Source organism: Halichoerus grypus, chromosome 12 (genome assembly GCF_964656455.1).
Source record: "Halichoerus grypus chromosome 12, mHalGry1.hap1.1, whole genome shotgun sequence".
NCBI classification, from domain to species: Eukaryota; Metazoa; Chordata; class Mammalia; order Carnivora; family Phocidae; genus Halichoerus; species Halichoerus grypus.
The window spans coordinates 47,408,754-47,427,726 of record NC_135723.1 but is presented as its reverse complement, the minus strand read 5'-3'; the positions used below and the strand labels follow the sequence as shown (position 1 = coordinate 47,427,726).

Genomic DNA, 18,973 nt, shown 5'->3' with positions numbered 1-18,973 from the left:
CAGCATTAGGTTTATAAGTGAGGTCAAATGCATTACCACGTTCTTAAAATTTTGTTTTTCACAAGTGTTTTTCATACCTCATTGAAACTAAAATAAAGGACAGTGAAACATGCCATTATATTTTATAATATATGTCAGGAAAATAACATTTTCATAGTGCTTCTGGAAATTGAATGTAAAGACTACATAGTCATATGTAAAATCATATTGGCACCGCCTTCTAAATAAATTGAGTATGAACTGGGGTGGTTTCTTTTTTAATTGTTGGAGCTGTTTAATTCTTAGAAGAATGGCAGTTGGTCATCTCCCTGGTGAATTCATCCTCTTAGCAGGCATCAGTGTTGGGGTGCAGGATGCCCCTCCAGAAGCTATTCAGAATTTGCTGACATCAGCCATCATTCATGAGCGCTTGCTTTGTTTAGTGATGGTGCTAATATGAGGAGACACGTGAAGTAGCTTGGTTTATGGAAGAGGGCAGCAGAGGCATGGTGCTGTGAAAACATCCCCACACACACTAATGGCTCATTCACACAGAAAACAAGCAGCAGCCTTCAGTCCCTCCACAAAGCTTAACGAGAACAAACTGACTCAAGAACCCAGAAGCAGCAGTGTTCAGAATCACTGCTAGCTTGTGCTCGCAAACTCTCTGCTTACATTTACTCATGATACACATTGTCAGGTGCAGCAATAGATTGCTATGGGAAGTCTTTAAGCTGATTCTCTATGGGCCTTGTGAATGAAATGCTTACGATTTCTTGGGTTGTGTGCCCTGGGGTGAAGATCACTTTTCAAGTATGCCATGTAACAAAATGATTTGCAGGCCCTGAATCACTTTGGTCCCAATAAGGGAAAATTGTTGACAGTATGCCACACTGTGATTTCTGGTCTTTACTTTTTTTGGATCCATTTAGGAAAGTTCAGAATTTTAGAATGAAAATACATAAAGTTATAGTCAGCTCTGGCTGGTTGTTTTCAAAAACCAGATGGCTTTAAAAGAGATGATCAAATCCATTCTTTAAAAGTCATTTTTAAAAGCAGGCATGTGATTCTACTATATATATATAATTTCTGTATGTGTACCTTAACCCCTTATTTTCAGAGTTTTTAAAGGGAATGGGGTATTTCATACAGCTAGATTTTCCAAAAACTCTAGTTAATCCATTTATGTACCAGACTGTAATTTTCTAAGTTTTTTTTTTCATTTTAACCATTTTGGATGGAAATTATTCCAAAAAGCATTTTGTATTTCATAGCCTTCTTATAAGATTCTTCAGAGTATAATTCACACATGACCTGGAACAGTCATTGTGAATGAGAGTTTTGTACTGTATTTAATTTAGTGACAACATCTGAAATGATTTACTGGTAGGATTATTGATGGTACTATTCATGTTTTTTTTTTCCTCTCTCTTCCATCACTGATAACATTTAATGGTTAGTTCTTACTACTCTCAGCATGTACAGTAACATGGAATTTGGAGTTAAGTATACCTAGTTCAAAAACCAGATTTGTGAAGACTTGGACAAGTAACATAGATTTCTCATCAATAAAATGAAGAGAATAATATCAGCTTCTAAGGATTGTTGGGAGTCTTAAATGAAAAAAATGCCTGTAAATTCCTAAGGAGAGCCTGCCCATAGTGGGCATAGAGTATATATATTAACTCTCCCCATTTCCTTGATAGACCTAAAATTGCATGGGGTATCACCTTAGGTGCTGAAAGTCTTCTTTAATGCTTACATACTGTGATGTGAAATGAAGTCCATATTAATAAACTGTTGCTTTAGTTCTCTCTAATCACCCCCTTTTCTTCTTCACATTTTCTAATTTATGGAGGTCAGGGAAAACAGCCATGTATGCTTGTGAGGAGCCATCTAAATAATCGGGACAATAGATGGACATATTAAGGAAAAATCCGCAAAGCATTCACTTAGGTGGATGAATTTCATATATACATTGGCTTTTAAAAAGTTTATTCTGGAATCTTCAGGCATGTCTCATATAGATGCTAGATAAATGAAGCATCACTAGAAAACATACAATCTACCCACACTCAGGAGGTACAACTCCATAGATATCCTGGACTCGCCCTGGCCAAATAAGAACTTAATAGATGTTGATATAATTAGCAGTTTATGGTGATTACAAAATGTCCCTGCTGAGTCACTGAGTGTACCCCAGGACATGGCCTCCCACCACGTTACAGCATGTGGCTGGACACCATGCACAAAGGAGTATGCCCTTCCCTGCCCCTCCTTCCCCTCACTTCAGTACACATTATATTCTACGAAATGCTAAAATGCTACAACCCACATTCAGTCTGTGTTTGTAATGCATCCTCTTCTGTTCCCTCACATATGGCAGTCTGAAACAATTACATAATGAGACATATTATCAGGGCATAACTGTCAAAAATGAAGAGACTGAGCTGTGAATAAATATTACCCACTTATTAGCTGTGCTGCTCCTGTGTCCTCGAATCTATACCTTACCCCTTACTTTCAGATTTTACATTCATACCCTCTGATTGCCTGTGTAACAAAATGATACAGTACTAACAATATTTAGAAAATGATTTATAAAAACAAAGGCAAATTAAATTTTAAAGTAGTGTTTCTTATCATATTTGTGCTGTAGTCTGGTGAAATCTACTGACTCTTCAGAGCATGTTTTTTTTTTTTTTTTTTTTTTTTAAGATTTTATTTATTTGACAGAGAGAGACACAGCGCGAGAGGGAACACAAGCAGGGGGAGTGGGAGGGAGAAGCAGGCTTCCCGCGGAGCAGGGACCCCGATGTGGGGCTTGATCCCAGGACCCTGGGATCATGACCTGAGCCGAAGGCAGATGCTTAACGACTGAGCCACCCAGGCGCCCAGCATGTTTTAAAATTCATAAAAATAAAATATATAGGGTAACGAAGGACACCAATTATATTGAAATACTGTTGAAGAGTCACTGACCCTGTGTTAAGAATGTTGCCCTAATATGACTCAATTTAGGTTATTTCATTAAGTTTCTTCCCTCTGAAGTACCTATTCTGGACTTTCTATTTTAAATATGAAAATATCAAATTTGGCAGATTCTCTCGCCTCTATTACCTCTATAGAACCATTTGGAAAGATATGTTAACTCTTTCAAAAATGTACTGTTTTTCCCCTGAACAAAAGCAATCTCTTCCTCAGGATAGATGCACCCTTCCGATTACCAGGATGTCAGGAGGTCTCAATACTCAGTACTCTCACAGGTGGAGCTAATACTGACCTGAATCTACCCGTCTGGTCACAATTTGTGCATTCCTGTGTATTACTATTATTTTTTTCCTTCACATTCAAAAAGTCCAATCTGGATGCAATGACTGCACATAATGTTGAACATTAAGCTGCTCATTTATTTTATAATAAAGTTATTTGGAAACTTCAGTACTTCATGATTAACAACAAATTTTCTGATGAGGAACCTCACAGTATACAAAGGTGGTGAGATTCTATGGTTGAGAACAACTGTTTTACTCAAGGATATATCCACTGATGAAGGAAGGATGTTATGCCTTTCAGGTCACTGTGACGCCATTTGCATTTATAGTGACAGTACTAAAGTGAAAATTCCAATGGCCTAATTAATTGTTTCTTTTAAGCAGAGGTTGGCACTTTTCTCTAAAGGTCCACATAGTGTATATCTTAGGCTCTGTGGGCTATAAGGTCTTTGTTGCAACCACTCCACCATTGTAGTATGAAAGCAGACATAGACAAAACCTAAATGAAAGAGTGTGGCTGTGCTCCCATCAAAACTAAACTATGAACACTAAAATTTTAATTTCAGAGAATCTTCAGATGTTACAGTCTATTATTCTTTTTAAATTCTTTCCACTTTGTAAATGTGTAAAAACCATTCTTAACTAGCAACCTGTACAAAAACAAGCAGCCAGCCAGACGTGGTCCGTGGGCTGTAGTTTGCTACTTCGATTCTTACATATGAAATCTGTAGCCAGGTAGCAAACCAATTAAGCAGGTTCTTCGGATTGGTTTTGACATCCCAGTGGGACCTGCATGTAAAATAATTTTAGCTAGAATATGAAGTGAGGAAGTCTTTGATGTTTTTAGATGATACTACATATAGAAACAAAATTCGAAATTATATAGATGGAAACTATCTTTGTCTGAAATCAATCAAGATCCAGCTCTCAGAGGCAATATGTAAGAAGCTTCAGTTTTACACAGACAGTGCAGACTATTAAAAAATGTTGAAATGTTATGGAAGCAAATTTGTGCAGCACAAATTTAGGGTTTCTTTTTAATTTTTTTTTTTGAACACCTAATTAAAAGCATATGGTATTAATTTACCTCTACTGGAGTTAGTAAATATTCCACTATTTCTATGCAGTTCTTTGTGTTATCAAGAACATGAAGATTTGAAAGCCTGTCTTCTAAATCTGTAAGAAATATCTTCATTACTGATTATTAATGGTAGAGATTGATTTTCAGGGCATTTTTTGCAGGGAGAAAAACAAAGACAAATTAAAAGAAAGAAAAAAATCAGAAGGAGGGTGGTAGACAGCAGCAATATGGTGTGGGTATAGACAATCCCTGTGATTCATGGAAAAGTTAGGGCTCACAGATTAACTGTCGTGAGAAAGTGTTTTATTTCTTGTAGAATAGTTCCCATCAACCAGATCATTACAAGATTAGCACAAAATTCCTATTTAGGAATCAGGGAGTTGCAAAATATGTAATACTTCATGTGAACTTCAATGTTGTTGTTGTTGTTGTTTTATAAATATCACCAGACACACATCTGGGGTTTTAGTGCTTGCCACAGTGTAGTTTTCTGGTTGACATATATCTAAGAAATGCGTATATTAACACCCAGGCTATAGAGCCAAGTACATTTTCGTGCGGGCTACAGCTGAAAGAATATGTTTCCATTCCTTGTCCATCTGTTCTTGGCAACATAAATTTAAACTAGAAACACAGAATAAGTTTCATGAGAAATAAGTCTAAATAGGGTTTAGAACAGCAAGGTGAATGCTCTAAGTTATTATGACTTGTTAACATTTGATTTTGTAGCTAGAATGTTGTGTTGAGAAATCTCATGCTTCAAGTTTTAAAAAAATAATAGTTGTGTGTTGTTGTTGTTGTTTTTATCAGTTCATTTAAAAAAATACAATGGCTTGGTCACACTTCACCTTTAAGGGCTTGTATTCGCCAGTGAGCATGAGCCTAACAAACTTTGAGATTTCGGAGTGCTTATTTGCCATATACTTGAACTACACTAAAAATGCATCTTCTACATTTGTGAGCTCCATGCTAAAATGGATTCATTAGTGGGGAATGAGGGTTTTCCATAAAAAAGGGAGCCCATATAAAACACACTTGTTTTTCTGCAAGTCCAGCCTCAGCTATGACCAGCTATTATGTTATTATCTTGTAAAATCATCATGCCCTCCCACTCTGTGCTAAAATCTCCAGCTTTTTCTGCTACTAAAATAATATTAAACTGTTTATTTGCATTTGAAAATACATGGAAATACATGAGAATACTAAAACATAAAAGGGCCATATATATATGAACCTAGAATTTTGCCTCTCTCTCAAGGGTCCAGGTACTCTGAGCTAAATAGGTAAACTGTACAGGGGCTGTGGGTTAGGGCTGGGCTCTGTGGAATTCCTCTGATGTGAGGGCAACCTCTACCTCTGGCTGAGCAGAAGTCTTCAGGTTGGGAAGGGTCCTTGAAGCTCACACAATCGAGGCTTTTTCTCTATATAATTATGTCTCTTTTTCTTCTATGGTTGATTTATCAAATATAACATAGCGGTTATGCGTCTAAGTCACTGGGCTCAAATTTTGGCTCTGTGACTTCCTAGGTATGTTAATATGAATAAATTAGTTAACTTCTCTAGTGTTCAGTTTCTCTGTCTGTAAAAGGGAATGATCATTTTACCTTCAATTGGTTTTAAAGGGAAGCAAATGAGATAATAAAGTGATTAGTCCAGTGACAGGCACTACTTAGTAAACATTCATCAAGCAAAAGCTATTATTATTAGCCTCTTTCTACTGCCCTCTGTCAGAAAAAATAATTGCACTGTGCTAATTTTCTAGGTGGCTCCCAAATAGTATTTTTTTTGTAGTTTTTAATTTTATTATGTTATGTTAGTCACCATACAATACATCATTAGTTTTTGATGTAGTGATCCATGATCCATTGTTTTCGTATAACACCCAGTGCTCCATACAGTACGTGCCCTCCTTAATACCCATCACTGGGCTAACCAATCCCCCCTCCCCCCTCCCCTCTAAAACCCTGTTTGTTTCTCAGGTCCATAGTCTCTCATGGTTCATCTCTCCCTCCAATTCCCCCCGCCCATTTTTCCCTTCCTTCTCCTAATGTCCTCCATGTTATTCCTTATGTTCCACAAATAAGTGAAACCATATGATAATTGACTTTCTCTGCTTGACTTATTTCACTTAGCATAATCTTCTCCAGTCCCATCCATGTTGATGTAAAAGTTGGGTATTCATCTTTTCTGATGGCTGAGTAATATTCCATTGTATATATGGGCCACATCTTCTTTATCCATTCATCTGTTGAAGGGCATCTCGGCTCTTTCCACAGTTTGGCTATTGCGGACATTGCTGCTATGAACATTGGGGTGCATATGGCCCTTCTTTTCACTACATCTGTGTCTTTGGGGTAAATACCCAGGAGTGCAATTGCTGGGTCATAGGGTAGCTCTATTTTTAAATTTTTGAGGAACCTCCACACCGTTTTCCAAAGTGGCTGTACCAACTTGCATTCCCACCAACAGTGTAAGAGGGTTCCCCTTTCTCCACAACCTCTCCAACATTTGTTGTTTCTTTCCCTGTCCATTTTGGCCATTCTAATTGGTGTAAGGTGGTATCTCAGTGTGGTTTTGATTTGGATTTCCCTGATGGCTAATGATGATGAACATTTTTTCATGTGTCTGTTAGCCATTTGTATGTCTTCTTCAGAGAAGTGTCTGTTCATCTCTTCTGCCCACTTTTTGACTTGATTATTTGTTTTTTGGGTGTTGAGTTTGAGAAGTTCTTCATAGATTTTGGATACCAGCCCTTTATCTGTAGTGTCATTTGCAAATATCTTCTCCCATTCTGTGGGTTGCCTCTTTGTTTTGTTGACTGTTTCCTTTGCTGTGCAGAAGCTTTTTATCTTGATGAAGTCCCACAAGTTCATTTTTGCTTTTGTTTCACTAGCTTTTGGAGATGTATCTTGAAAGAAGTTGCTGTGGCCAATGTAAAAGAGGTTCCTGCCTATGTTCTCCTCTAGGATTTTGATGGATTCCTGTCTCACATTGAGGTCTTTCATCCACTCTAAGTTTATCTTTGTGAGTGGTGTTAGAGAATGGTCAAGTTTCATTCTTCTGCATGTGGCTGTCCAATTTTCCCAGTACCATTTATTGAAGAGACTGTCTTTTTTCCATTGCATGTTTTTTCCTGCTTTGTCAAAGATTATTTGACCATAGAGTTGAGGGTCCATATCTGGGTTCTCTATTCGGTTCCATATGTCTGTTTTTGTGCCAGTACCATGCTGTCTTGGTGATCACTGATTTGTAATATAGCTTGAAATCGGGTAACGTGATGCCCCCAGCTTTGTTTTTCTTTTTCAACATCTCCTTGGCAATTCGGGGTCTTTTCTGATTCCATACAAATTTTAGGATTGTTTGTTCCAGCACTTTGAAAAATGTCATTGGAATTTTGATCGGGATGGCATTGAAGGTATAGATTGCTCTGGGTAGCATAGACATTTTAACAATGTTTATTCTTCTGATCCATGAGCATGGAATATTTTTCCATCTTTTTGTGTCTTCTTCAATTTCTTTCATGAGTGTTTTGTAGTTCCTAGAGTATAGATCCTTTACCTCTTTGGTTAGGTTTATTCCGAGGTATCTTATGGTCTTTGGTGCTATTGTAAATGGAATCGTTTCTTTAATTTCTCTTTCTACAGTTGCGTTGTTAGTGTATAAGAAAGCAACTGATTTCTGTGCATTGATTTTGTATCCTGCCACATTACTGAATTGCTGGATGAGTTCTAGTAATTTGGGGGTGGAGTCTTTTGGGTTTTCCACATAAAGAATCATGTCGTCTGCGAAAAGAGAGAGTTTGACTTCTTCTTTGCCAATTTGAATACCTTTTATTTCTTTTTGTTGTCTGATTGCTGTTGCTAGGACTTCTAGTACTATGTTGAACAACAGTGGTAAGAGTGGGCACCCTTGACGTGTTCCTGATCTTAAGGGAAAGGCTCTCAGCTTTTCCCCATTGAGGATGATATTCACTGTGGGTTTTTCATACATGGATTTTATGAGCTTGAGGAATGTTCCCTCTATCCCTATACTCTGGAGAGTTTTAATCAGGAAAGGATGTTGTATTTTGTCAAATGCTTTTTCTGCATCAATTGAGAGGACCATATGGTTCTTCTCCCTCCTCTTATTAATGTGTTCTATCACATTGATTGATTTGCCAATGTTGAACCACCCTTGCATCCCAGGGATAAATCCCACTTGGTCGTGGTGGATGATCCTTTTAATGTATTGTTGGATCCTATTAGCTAGGATTTTGTTGAGGATTTTGGAATCCATATTCATCAGGGATATTGGTCTGAATTTCTCCTTTTTGATGGGGTCTTTGCCTGGTTTGGGGATTAAGGTAATGCTGGCCTCATAGAATGAGTTTGGAAGTTTTCCTTCTGTTTCTATTTTTTGAAACAGCTTCAGTAGAATAGGTATTATTTCTTCTTTGAATGTTTGGTAGAATTCCCCAGGGAATCCATCAGGCCCTGGACTCTTGTTTTTTGGGAGGTTTTTGATCACTGCTTCAATCTCGTTACTGGTTATTGGCCTATTCAGGTTGTCAATTTCTTCCTGTTTCAGTCTTGGCAGCTTATAGGTTTCCAGGAAGGCCTCCATTTCATCCAGATTGCTCAGTTTATTGGCATATAGTTGTTGATAATAATTTCTAATAATTGTTTCTATTTCCTTGGTGTTAGTCGTGATCTCTCCCCTTTCATTCATAATTTTATTAATTTGAGTCCTTTCTGTCTTCTTTTGGATTAGTCTGGCCAGTGGTTTATCAATCTTATTAATTCTTTCAAGAACCAACTTCTAGTTTCGTTGATCTGATCTACTGTGTTTCTGGTTTCTAATTCATTGATTTCTGCTCTAATTTTAATTATTTCTCTTCTAATGCGTGGCTTAGGCGTCGTTTGTTGCTTTTTCTCTAGTTCTTTAAGGTGTAGAGTTAGTTGGTGAATTCGGGATTTTTCTATTTTTTTGAGTGAGGCTTGGATGGCTATGTGTTTCCCCCTTAGGACTGCCTTTGCAGTATCCCATAGGTTTTGGACCGATGTGTTTTCATTCTCTTTGGTTTCCATGAATTGTTTAAGTTCTTCTTTGATTTCTTGGTTGACCCAAACATTCTTGAGCAGAGTGGTCTTTAGCTTCCAAGTGTTTGAATTTCTGCCAAATTTTTTTTGTGATTGAGTTCCAGTTTTAGAGCATTGTGGTCTGAGAATATGCAGGGAATAATCTCAATCTTTTGGTATCGGTTGAGACCTGATTTGTGACCCAGTATATGGTCTATTCTGGAGAAAGTTCCATGTGCGCTCGAGAAGAATGAGTATTCTGTTGTTTTAGGGTGGAATGTTCTGTAAATATCTATGAGGTCCATCTGGTCCAATGTATCATTCAAAGCTCTTGTTTCCTTATTGATTTTCTGCTTAGATGATCTGTCCATTGCTGAGAGTGGAGTATTGAGGTCTCCTACAATTAACGTATTGTTATCAATATGACTCTTTATTTTGGTTAACAGTTGGCTTATGTAGATGGCTGCTCCCATGTTGGGGGCATAGATATTTACAATTGTTAGATCTTCTTGTTTGATAGACCCTTTAAGAATGATATAGTGTCCTTCTGTGTCTCTTATTACTGACTTTAGTTTAAAATCTAATTTGTCTGATATAAGAATTGCTACCCCAGCTTTCTTTTGAGGTCCACTGGCATGGAAGATGGATCTCCATCCCTTCACTTTCAGTCTGGATGTATCTTTAGGTTCAAAATGAGTCTCTTGTAGACAGTATATGGATGGGTCCTGTCTTTTTATCCAATCTGCAACCCTGTGCTGTTTTATGGGAGCATTTAGGCCATTCACGTTGAGAGTGATTATTGAAAGATATGAATTAATTGTCATCATGTTGCCTGTGAAGACGTTGTTTTTATAGATTGTCCCTGTAAATTTCTGTTGTAGATCACTCTTGGGGTCTTTCTCCTTTTATAGAACCCCCCTTAATATTTCTTGCAGGGCCGGCTTAGTGGTCACATATTCTTTCAACTTCTGCCAGTCGTGGAAGCTCTGCATCTCTCCATCCATTCTAAATGAAAGCCTTACTGGATAAAGTATTCTTGGCTGCATATTCTTCCCATTTAGTACCCTGAATATGTCTTGCCAGGCCTTTCTGGCTTGCCAGGTCTCTGTGGATAGGTCTGACGTTATTCTGATGTTCCTCCCTCTGTACGTAAGGAATCTCTTCCCCCTGACTGCCCTTAAGATGGTTTCCTTGGTTCTAAGATTTGCAAGTTTTACTATTACATGCCGGGGTGTTGGCCTGTTTTCCTTGATCTTAGGAGGGGTCCTCTCTGCCTCTAGGACTCGAATGTTTGTTTCTTTCCCCAGATTAGGGAAGTTCTCAGCTACGATTTGCTCAAATACATCTTCTAGCCCACTCTCTCTCTCCACTCCCTCTGGGATTCCAATTATTCTGACATTGGAACGCCTCATGGTGTCACTTACTTCTCTGATTCTATTTTCATGGATTCTGAGTTGTTTTTCCCTGGCCTCCTCTTTTCCCTTTTTATCTATTATACTGTCTTCCAGATCGCTTATTCTCTCTTCTGTCTCAGTTACCCTAGCTGTTAGATTATCTAGATTGGATTGGATCTCATTGATAGCATTTTTAAGTTCTGCCAATTCACCTTTTATTTCTGCCCTTAGAGACTCTATGTTGCCATTAATTGATTTCTCCATTCTAGCCATTGTCTTCACAATTGCTAGCCTGAATTCCATCTCTGACATCTTGGTTATATCTGCATCCATTTGTAAATCTGCAGCATAAGTCATAATCTCTGAGTCTTTTCTGTTTTGGGGGCTCCTCCTCCTAGTCATTCTGTTGATGGGTGTTTGAGGGAATGTATAGAGTCGAAATTATTGACCAGAACCCAAGCAAGATGCACCTGTTTTCTTGGGACCTTTGGGTTGCTGGCCTCTTGTTTTCCCAGCCTGTCTTCTGCAGGAGGGGCCTGCCGCGCTGTTACTCAGGCAACCCTGTTTGGGCGGAGTTGCCCTGCGCCCCTGTGGCGGGGGATGGGCTCAGCGGGAATCAGTCTTTGGGGCTTTTGTTCTCTGGCGCCTTTCCCTGGCGGCTTTCCGCGTCTCTTCCGCGAGTCAGAGCAGAAGAGACTGTTTCCAACCCTCTGCATCAGAGCAGAAAGACCTCAGTCTGTTCTTCAGTGAGCCCTCCAGGCCACACTGTCTCCGTTTCTGTCTGTGCTGCTATAAGCTGCAGCGGCCTGGGTTGTGTGCCCCTCTGCAGCGCTCCCAGTCCTGCCTCCAGGTCCGGCCGTCTCTGCCCTTTGTGCTTCTAAAACCGCCAGCCGCTCCCAGTTCGCGTGCGCGCGACTCCACCGCTTGGGGTCCTGTCCCGGGGACTGCAGTTCACGTGTGCGCGACTCCGCCGCTTGTGGTTTCCACCCCGGGGGTTGCAGTTCACCGGCGGGACACGGCGCACCGGGTTTCCGTCTCGGAGGCTGCAGTTTGCGTGCGCGTGACCGTCACTCCGGTTTCTGTCCAGGGGGCCTGCGGTTCACGTGCACGCGACCCCGCCGGTCTGGTTTTCCACCCCGGGGGCTGCCCTAAAGTCCTTTCCCGATGCTACCGGTCTGCGAGTCTGTGCCCCGTCCGCAGCGCGCGAGGCTGTCACTCACCGGCGGTGTAGGATCCCCACGTCCAGGCACCCTCCCGCTGCCGTTTATCCTCCGATATCTGCCTGCAGAATCACGGCTCTCCGCTTCGTACCTCAAAACCAAATGCCTGCAATATTCTGTTTGTAGAGATCCAGATCTTCTTACATCTCAGGCTGGTTTCATGGGTGCTCAGAGTGTTCTGGTAGATATCCAGCTCGATTCCGGGGACCAGTTGAAATAGGGTCCGCTACTCCTCCACCATCTTTCCCCCCAAATAGTATTTTAGTAACATATTTCTTATCAACAGAAAAACATCTCAAGAAACTAATACTGTTTCTTGAACTTCTGTACAAAGTTACCTATGACTATGGACAAGTCACCTGATGATTTAGAGACTCAATCTTCTTATCTCTAAAATGAGAAACTTTAATTCCACGAGCTCTAGGGTCTTTTGTTCAAGTAATTTAACAAAATCATGTTTGACAGCATATCCTCATACTTTATTTATAGTGTTGAAGTGTGTATTTGCTGCCAAATGTATAAACGTTCCATATATACATGTGGAATAACATTAAGTTTGTTGATGTTAAAAACTACTGGTATATTTTTTGGCATTATTTGGCTCCGAATTCATTCTTCCCATTTTGTTTTAGATCAAGTTGACAGCAGATCTTTTCCCACAGCACCGGGAGGTTTAGTTAAACTGAGAGCTTTAGACGTAGGCCATTTTTTCATTACTTTCAGAATCCAAGACAAGCTTTCTTTGTCAAGTAGCTTTCATTTTTCATCTTCTTAATATCTAATGGCATTAAATTGTGCACATATGGATCTCCGCTGTAACTGACAAGGCTTCTGTTTTCTTTCAGATCTAAGTGATCAGCTGCTGGAGGTGGTTGGTTTGGAAGGAGCCATGGAGATGGGACAAATCTACACAGGACTGAAAAGTGCTGGGCGGCGGCTGGCGCAGTGTTCCTCTGTGGTCATCAGGTAGTTGTTTCTCTATAATTGAGAAAAGGGGTTGACCTGGTATAAGCACAACCTAATTAAAAGTATGCAGGACTCTGATAACCACATTGGTCTTATCTGTGCCTCAAAGTATCAGTAACTAATACTGATATATTTCCACATAATGGAAATTGGCAGATTTTACAAAGTTTTGGTTAGCTATTACTTATCAGGTTGATTGAAATTTGATGTTCTCTTGTTCAGACCATTGATACAATTCTAACATACAAACTTCATCCCCTCTCAAATGGTTCCCACACAGTTTAGTTTCCCGAAACATGAAAGGATCTACTGGGTATATTGCCCAATGAAAACACTGTTGAGGCATCATTAACTTAAATTCTTTCATGGACTAAAGTACACCGTTGTTTCTATAAAATTAAATAATCACTTTATTGTAAAGTAAGATTTTTTTATGTGTATTAAATTTAAACCTTTTTAAGAAACATTTTTCCAGAATTTTACCTTTAGGGAAAAAGAGTCTACTTTGACCCTACAGTGAAACCGTGGGTTATAGCACAGTTATAGTTCGTGTTATTTGTGTGAAAATGTTGATACTGGAAAATCTGAGACATCAAACACCTTTCCTTCAGGTTTGCTGTGTAGGTTTTGATGAAAACAAGGAGGCTTTTTTGGCTATAGGAATTCTGATTATATCATTAAACATAACCCCCCCCAAAAATAAATAAAAATAAAAATAATAAAAAATTTAAAAACACCATAAGCCCTACATTTTTCTTTTGGCATCTATAATTTTTTCATATCATCACATTTACCAGGAAGCTCTTAATATTCCTGTGACCAAGGTACCTTTCAGGTACTTATTAATAGTCAAGAATTGAAGTCCCTTTCAGAAGAGATCAATTTAAGGCCAGCTCTTACCATATTTGCATTCCCTGGTCTCATCATCTTACATCTTACATATAGTCTGTTGTGTAAAATATTTCAGCGTTATACTTAAAATGAAATATTTTCCCCTAGGACTAGCAAGTCTCTGCCAATGCAGATCGACGGGGAACCCTGGATGCAGACCCCATGCACAGTGAGTACAGAGTAGTTGAAAGGCTATGTCATTTCATTTTTCCTTTCCAGATATCATGTACTGGTATAACTAATCACATACCCTAAATAAATAACCACAGTATCTAAGCTTTTGATCTATCACCAAGTACCTTTTTCTTTTTATTATTGATGTGACAGAGCTATTGCATTCAGGTTTGGGGCATTATATGCCCTTGGCAATGATTTAACTTTTGAATGTTTGTGTTAGTCTAAGTACAGCTTTTAGATACCATAGATCAGTTATAAACTCTGGAACTAAACAAAATTAATGAAACTTTAAAAATCTTTCTTGTACTTGTTTCAGAACACCTTATGAGAAAATTATTTATGGGGCTTTCAGACATAAGTCTCCCTGAATTATTACCCATCTGTTCTTTTACCTCCATTTGGGGAGTTGAGGGCATCCTTCTCTGTAGAAAACTCCCCCTATCATTGTTTTCTCCAGGATGAAATATTATTTAAGTCAGATATTTAGATCCCTCAAAATTCCAATTTCCATTTGTATAGTGAATATTTTATTATATTTCAAAAATATGCTAGGCGTTGCTCTTGGCACCAACAATAGAAACAAGATCAGTAATATACATCATAATCAATAATCATAATAGAACAGATAATAGAACATGATCAATAATGTAATTGTTTTCAAGGAACTTCTTTTCGGATAAGAGATTACATAGATAAATATAAACAAACAGATGCATCATAAATATAACTTCAGACTATGAGAGTTATGAAAAAAAATAAGGTGAAATGGTGAGGATCTGGGTGCAATACGGGGGACACTATTTTAGATAAGTGGGTCTAGGAGACCTCTATGAAAGAAGAGTTAAAAGCTCAGTATGTTAAAGAAACCGTAAGGAGGGTGGTGTGACCAAAGTTTCTAGAGGTAGGGGGAGAACAGTAAAGGACGGACAGGGATGATCATGTAGAAAAAAATGATAGCAAAGGGTTAGCATTTGATTCTATGTGCAATGGGAAGCTTTCGAAGCCTCTAAGCATCATCTCATTTACATGTTAAAAGTTCACCTTGGCTGCTTTGTGGAGAATGGATTATACTGAGTAGCCGCTGGAAGAGAGTCTATCAGAGTAGTCTGGGCTTGGGCATGGATAATGACAGGGAAGTGGATAGATTTGAGCTACATTCTGGAATGGAACAAGAAGAATTTGCTATTGAGTTCCCTTGGGGCTGAGAGAAAGAGATGAATCCAGGTTAGCTCTTACATGTGAATGATGATGCGTTTACTGCATAGTTAAGATAGGGAGGGCAGCCAGTCAGGGAGTGACAGGGGAGGTCTAACTCTTAGACTGGTATAAGCATTGTGCTAAGTGCTGGTGTTACATGTAAGGTTTTTTGTTTGTTTGTTTTTTTGTTTTTTAAGTTGAGATATAGTTGACATACAAGATTGTATTAGTATTTATTAAATAGTCACATAAACATTAAATAAGGGATCTCATCATTTTTCAGATGGATAAAACAGAGCCTTTGGAAGGTTCCATAACTTTCTCAAGGTCAGATATGTAGCAGAAATGGAACTCAAACCCAGGACTCTTTGATTAAGGCCCCTTCTCTTGACCACTAGTTTAAACATATTTAGCTACAGATTCCAAACAGTGCAGTTTAGCATGTAAGAGGAAACTTTTAATTTTACCTTTCCAGTGGTTTTACTCTAAAGTTATTGGCTTCCTCTTTGTGTACAGCAGATAAATATCACCTTTTGTTTATTCCTGGTATATTCTTTTTAGCCATTTTGAACCCCAAGTTTGTGAATCTGTTAATTCTCTGATAATAACGTAAAACAGACTTGTTTAAAAAAATCTCTGTTGATTGACTACTTCCTGCTTTCTGCTTTTTTTTTTTTTTAAGATTTTATTTATTTATTTGACAGAGAGATAGAGAGAGAGCACAAGTAGGCAGAGAGGCAGGCAGAGGGAGAGGGAGAAGCAGACCCTCCACTGAGCAGGGAGCCGACACGGGGCTCGATCCCAGGACCCTGGGATCCTGACCTGAGCCGAAGGCAGCCTCTTAACCAACTGAGCCACCCAGGTGCCCCTTCTGCTGTCTTTGTACTTGGTTCCAAATACCCTTAAAAGAATTCCTGTTCTCCCTTTACCAGCATGTAGGCACTTGCATCTTGTCTGTTATTCTTCACGCTCCCAATGACACTTCTAAGTTCATGTTTATACTCACACCAATGTTGAAGGTGTTGTTACTGTTGCTACAAGTGGTGGTAGCAATGGTGGTGGTGGTGGTGGTGGTGGTGGTGGTGACGGTGACGCAGGATGGTGGTTGGGGGGGGTAGTAGCAGTATTGTCTTTAATGAAAGGTCAGTTTTCATCAGCTTGGTTCACAAGATCATAAATGAAAAACAGTGAAACACCAAACACCTTCCACAAGGACTCAGTATTTTTTGGATCCTTCTCAGGGGGAAAGGAAGTTTCGTCCTTACTCCATGTTTTAAATCCAGAAGGATTCATGGTAATAATAATTTCTAACATGTACACTTGTCCTGTATTGACACATTTAATTTTCACAAAAACCCTATGATTAGTTTCACTTTACGGATAACGCAACTAAAGCAGGAAAAGGTCAAATAATTCGCCTGATTCTACACAGACGAAAAGTGGCAGGGTAGAAATTAAAACGCAAATAGTCTGGCCCCACAGTCTTACTCCCACCATGGATCTCAACCTGTGGAGGCCCTGGGCCATCCTTGTGACACCCCTGCGGGAGTGTGACTTCTGGTAAATCACTTACTGCCTTTCTCCAGCTTTAAAAAAATCTATGTCTATGAAAATCTAGTGTTTTAGAATAATTTTTAGCTTATTTTACACAAGCACTTCTAAAGATACTTTTGTTAACTTACCTTTCAATTAGTAACAGGATATTTATTTTGCCTATTAATTATCATGATCTACACAATTGTTAAATTAATAATAATTTTATATAACTTATATTTAATTTTCTCTCCTTAAACTCTCTTATTCTTTTAAAACATTTATTCCAGTCTATAGTGGGCCAAGAGCTGTACTAGACTATGGCTCATTATTGTCATTTCACATTCTGGCATACTCTGCTTTTCTTAGAACCACATGGAGTTCTGAACTTTAAATTTCACTTTAAACGAAGAGAGCATTTAGTCTTCGTAACGTTGGTATGGTTTAGCCAAAGAGTGTTGTTTGTTTCAATTGAATAACAAAATGTTTTTTCATACAGAATATCAAAATTGATAGAATGTTAAAATTCTTTGCTGAATTTAAATATCCATTAGCTGATATCTAATTTTTGAAGGAACTGCTTTAGATATAATGTTAGAGCACAGCAGAAGTTCTTTTTTTCTTTAAGTAGAGTATATAAAATGGAAAGGCAGGTGATAAATGGGTCTTGATTCTTACATCAAATGATATTTTTTTTAAATAATCAAAGTAATATAAGTTCTGGAGATCAGTAGTGTTGATGGATGCACAGCAAAGTAAATGTACTTAATGTCATTAAGCTGTGTACTTTAAGAATGGTGAAAATGTTCAATTTTCTGTTACATATATTTTACCACAATAAAAAGAAATTTAAAAAAATAACATAAGGTAATATTTACTTAGAAATTTCACCAATCCAGAGTTAAAATATCAGGAAAAGCAAAACCAAAGAGCTTAAAACTTCCAATATATACTTAATAATTATATTTATGACCTTTTAAATTGTCTCACTATAAAGTAATCAACAGAAATGTGTCAAGTACTCCTGTGCTCACAGTTTCATAATAGTCATTGAGTTAATAGAGAATGGATTTCCATATAACTATTGGCCATTTTAACAAGCATATCAGTCTAAAGAGACAATCAATTCCAGAAAACTTTATATTGAAATAGTTCAAGAAGAGCCTTTCTTTAGGCTGGACTCCAGAGCCTAATTATTTTCCCCTTTTTGTCTTCTTCCTCCACAATCCTTCTTCCTGAGCATGTCAAACATACTGATTCTGGTATCAACATATTTCTCTCATAAGGAAGAAAAAAAAAAAGGAGCAGCTTGGGAGGAGGGAAGAGAAGAGAACAGTAAGATATGGGAGGTTATAAACTAGGTCAGATTTCATTTTGTATCCATTCATTACAAGTGATGGCTGCCCAGTAAAGTTCTGTGAAGTTAGGAGTGACCTTACTAAGCCTCAAATTCAATATATCTAAAATGGACTCATCACCTGCCTCCCTCTTTCCTCCTCCCAAACAAATACTGACTTCTTACAATCCAAAATGCTTGTTCCTCCCTTTACCATACGAGTTAATGAAACCATTATGTTCCCAATGTTTCCTAAGCTAGGAATCTGAGAGCCATTCTAAACTTCTCTGCATACCCTCAAATTCAAATACCATGTCCACCTAGCAATACGACATATTTTTGGAATCTTCTCCTTTCTTCCACCCCATGACCACTGTCCTAGATTTGGCCTGTTTCATTTCTTTCACACTCCTGGCAATAACCACATTAATCTTTCCCCATCTCTGTTTTTTCCCATTTAAATCCTTTCTATACCTTTCTACCAGAATGATCATGATAAAATACTAAGCTCACCATGATACTCTTCTACTTAAAATCACTTAATTTCTTTCTGATAAAATATAATTTGAATCAGGCTTCCTCTTTCACCAATATCATCCCTTACTTCTTTTTAATCTCTTCATTTACTTCCCTTGTGTCCAAATAAGCTTTTCTTCTTTGGTTGAGTTGCACAACTTAGCTTGAGACTCATTTCATATTGCCCTTCCTCTATAAAGCCCTTCCAGAACATCGCCACTTCCTCTATCCCATCCCTGACCCCAGCTAGTCTGAAAGCCCAGCCTCAGTGCATCATAGCTTTATGAAAGCACTAATGATATTACATTGAAATTATCAGCTTATCGGCCAGCTCCTTGTTGGATATAAGCT

The 18,973-nt window shown here is 38.4% G+C and overlaps 1 protein-coding gene across 10 annotated transcripts in view; it reads left to right on the top strand.

Moving 5' to 3' along the window:
- The window catches only part of DGKB (diacylglycerol kinase beta), a 731,665-nt gene that overhangs the window by 679,469 nt on the left and 33,223 nt on the right, over nucleotides 1-18,973 (top strand). For all 10 annotated transcript variants that reach the window (XM_078059329.1, XM_078059328.1, XM_078059325.1 and 7 more), the window contains 2 exons: nucleotides 12,852-12,972; nucleotides 13,972-14,032. In XM_078059329.1, coding sequence (XP_077915455.1) covers nucleotides 12,852-12,972; nucleotides 13,972-14,032 — 182 coding nt within the window. The remainder of the gene's footprint in view (nucleotides 1-12,851; nucleotides 12,973-13,971; nucleotides 14,033-18,973) is intronic.